This window comes from Nematolebias whitei, chromosome 1 (assembly GCF_014905685.2).
Source record: "Nematolebias whitei isolate Nwh7 chromosome 1, NemWhi1, whole genome shotgun sequence".
Lineage (NCBI taxonomy): Eukaryota > Metazoa > Chordata > Actinopteri > Cyprinodontiformes > Rivulidae > Nematolebias > Nematolebias whitei.
Genome location: NC_056498.1, coordinates 44,921,917 through 44,931,320, shown reverse-complemented (window position 1 = coordinate 44,931,320; position 9,404 = coordinate 44,921,917). Strand labels below are relative to the sequence as shown.

Below are 9,404 nucleotides of genomic sequence, written 5' to 3'. Positions count from 1 at the left end.
TCCTCTGGACATGTCCAAACCACTGTCCCTCCTCTGGACATGTCCAAGCCACTGTCCCTCCTCTGGACATGTCCAAGCCACTGTCCCTCCTCTGGACATGTCCAAACCACTGTCTCTCCTCTGGACATGTCCAAACCACTGTCCCTCCTCTGGACATGTCCAAACCATCTCAGTGTGTCCTCTCTAACTTTATCTCCCAGTTGTTCAACCTGTGCTGTACCTCTGATGATCTCATTCCTGATCTTCTCCATCCTTGTCTCTCCTCAGGAGAACCTCAACATCTTCATTTCTGACACTTCCAGTTCTGTCTCCTGTCTTTTTGTCCATGTCTCTGTCTCCAGACCATACAACATAGCTGGTCTCACCACTGTCTTGTAAACTTTTCCTTTGACCTTTGCTGACACCCTTTTGTCACAAATCACTCCTGAAACTTTTCTCCATCACTCCATCCTGCCTGGACTCTCTTCTTCACCTCTTCACCACACTCCCCATGTTCCTGGACAGTGGACCCCAAGTCCTTGAAGTCCTGCACCTTTGTGACCTCTGCTCCTTGTAGCCTCACTGTTCCACCTCCTCCCTCTCATTCACACACATGGACTCTGTCTTACTACGACTGACTTTCATTCCTCTTCTTTCAAGTGCATATCTCCACCTCTCCAAGTTCTCTTCCACCTGTTTCCTGTTCTCGCCACAGATCACAATGTCATCTGCAAACATCATAGTCCACGGGGATTCTTGCCTGACCTCATCTGTTAGTCGGTCCATCACCAGAACAAACAAGAAGGGGCTCAGAGACGATCCTTGATGCACTCCCACCTCCACCTTGAAGCTATCTGTCACTCCTACAGCACATCTCACCACTGTCCTGCTGTCCTCATACATGTACTGCTGTCCTCATGCACGTCCTGCTGTCCTCATACACGTCCTGCTGTCCTCATACATGTCCTGCTGTCTCATACACGTCCTGCTGTCCTCATACATGTCCTGCTGTCCTCATACATGTTCTGCTGTCCTCATAAATGTCCCATTCCTATCATTAACAAGCCTAACCTGCTGCACATCCTTTCCAGCCTAATCCCTCTGTCTCGCCAATCGGTACAAGCCCTTCTCGCCCACTTTTCTTTAAATTACAGAAAAACCCTTCATTTATTTCTATGTATGTTTTTTTTCAGAAGAAGTTTAAAAGATAACAAAGTCCATGCTCAATAATCCAGGTATAAAATCCAACATTTTTCCGTCAGGTCATCTGGACAGTTTCTTTTTTTGTGCTGAAACATTTCGCCTTCGATCCAGAAGGCTTCATCAGTCAAGGAAACACACAACAACTTTGTTGTTTTCAACCAGTTTGACACGACTAACAACAAGGAAGAGGCCGGCAATGGAGGAGGGGCGTACCAAAGAGACCATCTTATCACAAGCAGAACTGGTTTGTTCCACTTTGGAGTAAGCTGTTGGAGGAAGAATCAGTTTTGTTGTGTGTTTCCTTGACTGATGAAGCCTTCTGGATCGAAGGCGAAACGTTTCAGCACAAAAAAAGAAACTGTCCAGATGAGCTGACTGAAGGATGTTGGAAGTTTAAAAGATGTTTCTTTTTTTTAGACAGAAAACTCAGAGCACAGATACAGTGGAAGTCAGTGAGAGTTTGGGTGTGTGCTTTCTGGACTCTGGGGGGATTTCAACAAAAATCAGCCGTACAGCAGAGACACCGAGTGAAATGAAACCAAAACACCCACGATACGATGTAAGAATAAAAAAGTGTCAGTCCTTGTAGAAGCAGGAGTCAGTGAGAAAATATTTGTCTGAATACGTGCTCACGTGTTGGCGCTCCTAATAACTCTTTATTTCCTCTGTCGATGAGAAAATAGTCAGACTTTTAGTCTCGCCTGTTTTCGCTTGTCTTCAGTATTTCATTTTGATGGCCACATTTCATAAAAAATGACAAAGAATAAATGTAACCTTTGATGAGGTGCCTCCTCAGTAAGGGTTCTGTAAATTAGTTTTATGAATCAAACTACTGTGTGCACATTTCTGCATTCTGCGGTTTTAAATGTAAGAAAAGAACGTCATTAGTTGTAAACAGTTTGAGAAGCTTTGATCACAGAACGAACATCCTGTCTACATTCAGACGTCTGGTTATGAAACACACTTATGCAACGTCTCAAATAAGCTCGGAGCAGAACTCTTTGGATTATTCTGGTGTGTCCACATCAATAAATCCTGATTTATCTTTTTAGGCTAGACTAAACGGACATAAAGTCATTTTGATGATAGGATTATGGAGTTAGTTTTATGCTTTCATTGAGCTTTGGTCTAAATTAACATAAAATGTATAAAAGGCTTGGCAGCACAGTACCCTGCAGTTCTCCCCTCAGCAGCTTTTTTTTAATTAAATTTAAAAAGCAGCAAATCAGAACACACAACACACCCCGTCCAGCGTTCTTTTGTTTTGTCAAACTGTCAGTGAAGCACGTTCATGTTTTAATGTTTGTTAAATTATTTTTCACTTGTTTAACTGAGCGTCAATGTTCAGAATCAAATCAAACCAAAGATCCAAAACAGACGTGTTCGATTCAAACGTTCTGATTTGAGTGTTTCCATAAAGTTTTAATGGTTTTCAGCCACGCACGGTGCTGAACGGACTGTGGAGAGACAGAGCTCCGTTTGAAACGTTGAGACGTCTTTTAATTCTCGCTCTTTCCAAAGTGTTTGTGTGAAAAGTAAAAGTCAAAGGAATCCTCGAAGCGTCGGCCGTCACACAGTCATCGGGTTTTAACGGAGTGTTACAGAGATGTGAGAAGTTAAAATGAGGCTTCACTTCCTGTTGGGAACAAGTTTCTGATCTCAGATACAGTGGAAGTCAATGACCTTTGACCTCTGGCGGGATCTGAGTGGACACCATCAGTTCTACAGCAGAGACGCTGGGCGGAAGAAAAAGGTGAATTTTTAAATTTAAAAAGCTCAAAAATCAGAGTGACCTGTTCTGTGTTTAAATCAAACTGTTTCAAACCTGATTGTGTAAAACAAGCTCAAGACAAGAAAACTTCCTGTGACCCGTTTAAACCCTGAATGATGGTTCTGCTGGGAGGTCTGAGCTGGAGACCCGAACGGGTCGGGCTTCAACTCTCATTAAATCCCATTGATGCCAGCAGGGAAATCTTCAGTTTCCTCCACTCCACCCTCACGTGGGTAAAGTTTCCTGTCAGACTGCAGTGAGAATGGGCCGTCACACAACTATGGCCCTCAGCCTCTGCACGGGAGCTCCACAGGGCTGTGTGCTGAGCCCCTGCTCAGTGCCCTCTACACATGACTGCACCTGCTCACCACAGCAACACCATGGCCAAATTTGCAGACGACATCATAGTGGTGAGGTGGGGGGATGAGTCCACTTACAGGGACGGGGATGGAACAAGTGACCGATTGGTGCAGGGGAAAGATTTACACAGTTCCTGCTGCACAGGGAAAACCCAAAACATGTGAAAGGACACGTGTCACCCTGGACATGTTTGACCTGTTACCGTCAGGGAAAAGGTTCAGATCAATCAAGACAAGAACAAACAGATTTAAAAACAACAAAGTTCATGCTCAATAATCCAGGTATAAAATCCAACATTTTTCAGTCAGGTCATCTGGACAGTTTCTTTTTTTAATTGAAGATTTAAAGTAAAGATTAAAGATTTAAAAACAATGTTTATCCGTCAGCCGTTGCTGAACTAAAAAACTGTAATAAAAACTGAATCAGTGCAATAAGGGACAACTGGTGGAATATCAATCTGCTTGTGTTGCACAACTGGAGTGTTTCAAATCTGTAACTATTACCTTTTATACAGTTTACTTTTATATTTCAGTTTTTACTTTTGCTCTGGAAGCAAACCCACATTTAGTTGTGTTCAGGTGCCATGACAGTAAAGGTCTTTTTATTTTTTGCTAATTTCATCACATTGTTCTCGTTGAGCCACACACCTCATGCCATTTTGTGTCTATTAATGTCAGCTGGCTGTGGCGGCCATCTTGAACTGGGCTGACAACAAATGTTAGTGAGTTGTAGACGTACATCCCCCGATACGAGTCTCATTACAATCTATATGAGATATTTTGCTAACACGACAAATGCAAACAGGAAAAAAACATTGAAACAAACGAGGAAAAACTTTGGTTTATAGAATATTTTTATGTCATAAATATGACAAAATTTTAATCAGTACTCGGCACCATCACCTTTTCCAAACAAATCCTCCGAGCGTCTAAACGCAGGTTTGTACTTTCTTTAAAACAATCGTCGAAGAGAACAGCAGCGACACTGAAACCCTCCATGCACAGATAAATAATAATTATAATAATAACTGTGACATTAACAGTGTTCTGTCGTTTCCTGTGACATTTAACCAAACAATAATTTAAAAAACAAACAAAAACTCTTATTTCAGTCACAAACTGACAGATCTCCTTTTTGTTGCTGTTCTTTTTGAACTTAGCGCAACAGTCTCGGCTTCATTTGTGCATCCGATGCTTCAGAACAAACAAACAAACAAACAAAAACAGAGACTGCAGCGACACCAGTGGAGAACACGGCGCCTCAAAGCGCCTCGCTACGACATTTACCCTCCGTATAACAAACACGCTGAAACGAGCGTCTTCCCACAGGAACTGCAGCAGAGCAGGCGTGTTGCACGAAACACACACGCATGCACGCACGCACACACACACGCATACACACGCAGGCACACGGTTCAAAGTGCTGCACAAATCTCATCACGTCTCTGGAAATTAAAAACAACTTTTTCCTCCTTCAGTGTTGCGTTCAAGAACAAAACATGGTCGGTTCTCATCTTGCAACAGAAACGACGCCGAACGTGTCATCTGTCGAAGCACGGCGCCGTGCAGCTGAACTGCACCTGGTAGGCCCGGCCGGGCTTTGCATCCAGCGAGGTGGCGCTGCCGTGCTGAGCCTGCAGGCCGGAGGTGGGGAGGAAGGACGGGGGCATGAAGCCGGGGGCCAGGCCCGGCTGAGGGTACTGCACGCCGGGCAGGTGCAGGTACTGCGTCACGGTGGAGGTCTGGGCTGAACCGTGGAACAGCACCTGGTTCTGATGGCCGACCTGAGGGCCCTTCTGCTCATTGGCCTCTTTGACATCACTGTCATGTGCGCTGGGGGGAGGGGAGGGGGGGAGACAAAGACTTTACTGTAAGTTAAAGAGGCTTTTCTACCATTTCATTCTTTTTAACAGAGAAATAAACACCAAGAAGCAAATCTGAGTTAATCAACTGGAGAAACTGCATTTTCTGTGACAACAGTCCAAACACCGAACGTAAGAATGAACGGTTAAAGGAGAGCAGGACAGAAGCTAAAACCAACGAAACAGTGGCTAAAATGAGCCAAATCATAGCTAAGAGGAGAAGAAGAGAGTCCAGGCAGGATGGAGTGATGGAGAAAAGGTCCAGGAGTGATTTGAGACAAAAGGGTGTCAGCAAAGATCAAAGGAATGTTTACAAGACAGTGGTGAGACCAGCTATGTTGTATGGTCTGGAGACAGAGACATGGACAAAAAGACAGGAGACAGAACTGGAAGTGTCAGAAATGAAGATGTTGAGGTTCTTCTTAGGAGAGACAAGGATGGAGAAGATCAGGAATGAGATCATCAGAGGTACAGCACAGGTTGAACAACTGGGAGATAAAGTTAGAGAGGAGACACTGAGATGGTGTGGACATGTCCAGAGGAGGGACAGTGGTTTGGACACATCCAGAGGAGGGACAGTGGTTTGGACACGTCCATAGGAGGGACAGTGGTTTGGACATGTCCAGAGAAGGGACAGTGGTTTGGACACGTCCAGAGGAGGGACAGTGGTTTGGACACGTCCAGAGGAGGGACAGTGGTTATTGGTAGAAGGATGTTAGAGTCAGAGTGAGGACAGATGGAGAAGGACTTGTTGTGGAGACTCCAGATGAGAGAACAGCTGAAAGACAACAACAGCTAAAAGCTAAAAGTAGCGTAGCGACGCTGACTGAGCGTTCTTGGTACATGGACCTTTCCATGAGATACGCACACGAGGAGCTTCTCTGCACACGGCACCAGGTGCTCCCAGGTGTAGCCCGTGAGGTGCTGCAGCCGGGGGGGCCAGGTCGGGGCCAGGTGGAGGATGAGGCGCGAGGCGGCCACGCAGGCGGCGGCCACCAGCGACGGCACAAAACACAGAAACACGTGGTCTGAAAACACGACACGGGCACTTATTGTAAAAACTAGACTTATTTTAAAACAACCTGCATTTTACAGTAACTGCACAAAAATACTACAAATAAACTTACAACCTATCAAATGTAATAAATATGAAATAAAATGCAAAACAAACTGAATGAACAAATTCATGTTGAACTGTTCTTTTTTCTTTTCTCTTATTTTAGTTTGGTGTTCAGAACTTAAAACTTGTCATCAAAATTATTTAAATATTTATTTGAAAATTATAATTTTCTTTATGTTTTCTCAGCTTTTCCTGTTAAATGGTGGCATTGTGGGTAATGTAGTTTGAGGGATGAGGCAGAACAGAATGTTGGAATATCTGCTGGAATACCAGAAGTTTTCCAATTTTCACTTCAAGTCTAGAAAAGTTCACGAGTTCCTGCAAACACTTTGATCTAAACCTTTACGTTCGTGTCCGTTTGACTCTGTCCTTTATTTGTCAGTTTCTTCAAACCTCACTTCAAATAGCTCTTAATGTTTCTTCTGTCATCGTCTTTGTGCTGTAAAGGTAAAACGACCTGTACCTTGTAGGGAGACCTCCAGGAAGTAGTCGGAGTACTTGTCCATGTACAGCCTGGTCTTCTCCAAGCTGCTCAGAGGCCAGCCGTCGTGCAGGTCCCCCTCATGGACCGCCACAGACAGATAGTATTCGATAAAATGAGCTGCTGTGGGGAGGTACAGGTTCCAGTCGAAGGTTTCCAGCAGCAGCAGCTCCATGTGGAGCAAACCCTGCTTGGTCAGGACCAGGTTCATGGAGCTCATGCAGCCCAGGCTGTTCAAGGTCTCCAGCTTTGGCACCCGGTCCTCACGTTCCTCGAATTTACCTGCAGCGAAGGAACATTTACGCTCATGTGTGCAGAAAGCTGTCAGTCGTGAGGTGAGAGGACGGCACGTACTCGCCAGAAGCAGGCAGGAGAGGGAGACCATGTGGAGCTGCTGCACCGTGACATCATAACGGTCCATGAAGAGGTCCAGCAGGTAGACGGCCAGGTGTCTGGCTGCGGGGCAGAGCCGGAAGTGGTTGCTGATGATGGCGACGAGGTCCGCGAAGTACCGCCTGAAGTTCAGCTGAGGGGACTGGCCTTTGTAGGACGGCAACTTCAGCTCCTGTTGGACAACATGGACAGACGTCCTCCTGAGACCTGAGCTTTACTTGGATCCCTCTGAAGAGGCTCCTCCTAACGATAATCAAAAGCTGCATGACCCTGAGGAGCTTTGAGAACCTTCAACAGGAAACATTTGTAGCTGTTTAACTCTGGACACCGATAAAAGACAACGTGTCTCTGCCTTCTGCTCAGAGCTGAAGCTCAAGTGTTGAATGGACCACGGAGCAGTCGTGTTGGACAGACCGTCAGTCGTCCCGCCTCCAGGCTGTCAATCAACAAACTGTTTGTGTCCATGGAGGGTGAACTGTGCACGGCTGTCCACCAGCTCAGCTACAAGTGCTTCAAACTTTTAAATTCACTCGTCGACTTTAGCTCAGGTCATAAACGGTTCACCTCTTCTCGGTGGTGTTCACGAAGCGCAGTTCAAATCCTCAAGAATACAAATATGTTTCAACACATTTAGGGCGATTTACGATCAATTACATTATTATTGTTTTGTACATGATGGGCATTATAGACTTTGTTGCAACGGTTTGCAGCTAAAAACAACAAAACAGATTTAGTCAGTGAAGTGAATAAAGTTGTTTTTCCTTTTAGCAAGTCGAAACGGTTCTTCTCACCTGGAACATGTCATTGCATCGTTGTTAATCTGCATATGATAAATAAACAATAAAGTGCGAACTAGTGTTTCGTTGATTTCTAATTTTGCAGCCCAGGCTTGTTTTTGGTGCACACCTGAAGAGCTCCACACGTCTCTGGGAAACAAACTAAAATAAATAAATACAATTAAAAAGAAAAATAAAAACTGCTCAGGGGGCCACAGTTACTGAAAGCCAAGAGCTCAGGGGGGGGGGGGGGGGACGTCCAGCAGTTCTTCTCATCAAATTTGTTTTATGATTAAAATTAGTTTTATTTCAAATGAACCCGCTGGTGGGCCGACCTGAGCTCACCTGTGGACCTGACTCAGGCCCCCAGGCCACCAGTTGAATAGCCCTGGCCTACATGCTCGGACTACACGTCCAAAAAATAAAAGCATGAAGGGGGGGGGGGGGGCATAAAAGTAACTTTAGTCTCTTTGATGTGGATCCTTTGATGTTGTGGGGGGACAAAATGTGACTCACTTTGTGTCTGAGCGCCTGGTAAATGTCTGCAGCCAGTTGTCCTCTCCACCACTGCTCCTCCAGCTCCATTTAACAGCCTCAGACCTCTGAAAGCCGCACAGCTGATTAAAGGACGCACGGTTGCTGCGGGAACACCACAAAAGAACTCTTTAAAGGTCGACGCACTGTTCACGTGAGGGCTCAGGAGGTTCCAGCACAAACCACTTTGTTTTTTAATTAAAACCAGGAAAAACACTCACCCCGTGAGCACATGGACAGGTTGGACTGAGGTGGATTTCAAGCAGCCGGACCTGCTCCTCTCACCTACCACATAGGTGCGTTCAGGTGTTGCTCGGAACTCTGACGTCAGCCTGCACAACCAACTGAAGTGAAGCCGTGAAAATGATAATTAGCGGGAGAAAGTCACAACAAACCTTTAGTTGAATACTTTACTAGAATACATTTGATTAAACTTTGTGACTTCTGGGTTCAGGGAAACGCCTCAAATGTTCGTGGAGAAGTTTTGCTAACCCCTGAAAGCATCACCACACCACCAATAACAACAAATAATCTTAGGACATTTGCAAACTGAGGTGTACCACAAACCCACCCACACAGACCAGTATTTGCAGTTTGACTCCCATCACCCTTTGGAGCACAAGTTAGGAGTCATCAGGACTCTGTACCACAGAGCAGACAGCGTCCCCACTAGCTCAGGAGCCAGGCAGAAGGAGAAATCCTACACAAGACAGGCTCTAGAGCAATGTGGATATCCTAACTGGGCCTTCCTGAAAGAAGAAACCCAAACAGGACTCCAGTCAGCCATCAGGTGAAAAGGAGGAACCCAGACCCAGACCAGTGGTCATTCCAGATGTTGAGGGGGTATCAGAGAAACTGAGACGTTTATTTTCTAAACACAACGTCCCAGTGGCTTTTAAACCCCAAAATACATTAAAGACTGGTTC

General features: G+C 45.3%; 2 protein-coding genes across 2 annotated transcripts in view; one reads left to right on the top strand and one right to left on the bottom strand.

Annotated features, from left to right (window-relative positions):
* The window catches only part of LOC119421085, a gene marked incomplete at its 3' end in the record, with an annotated part of 641,076 nt that overhangs the window by 556,749 nt on the left and 74,923 nt on the right, over nucleotides 1-9,404 (top strand).
* ccnj (cyclin J) lies at nucleotides 4,753-8,761 on the bottom strand. The gene is made up of 6 exons (XM_037677692.1): nucleotides 8,700-8,761; nucleotides 8,461-8,546; nucleotides 7,130-7,340; nucleotides 6,758-7,057; nucleotides 6,043-6,202; nucleotides 4,753-5,145 (listed from the first exon to the last, which is right to left on the bottom strand). Exons 2-6 carry the CDS (start codon nucleotides 8,527-8,529, stop codon nucleotides 4,854-4,856), a joined length of 1,032 nt encoding a protein of 343 aa, XP_037533620.1. The 5' UTR covers nucleotides 8,530-8,546; nucleotides 8,700-8,761; the 3' UTR covers nucleotides 4,753-4,853.

Bases quoted from the DNA above. Each gene is read 5' to 3' on its own strand.
- ccnj (XM_037677692.1), bottom strand. From the start codon at position 8,529: ATGGAGCTGGAGGAGCAGTGGTGGAGAGGACAACTGGCTGCAGACATT. The intron at 7,341-8,460 runs GTGAGTCACATT...GTTGTCCAACAG, and splicing joins ACCAGGCGCTCAGACACAAA to GAGCTGAAGTTGCCGTCCTA. The intron at 6,203-6,757 runs GTACAGGTCGTT...TCGTGTTTTCAG, and splicing joins CCTGGAGGTCTCCCTACAAG to ACCACGTGTTTCTGTGTTTT.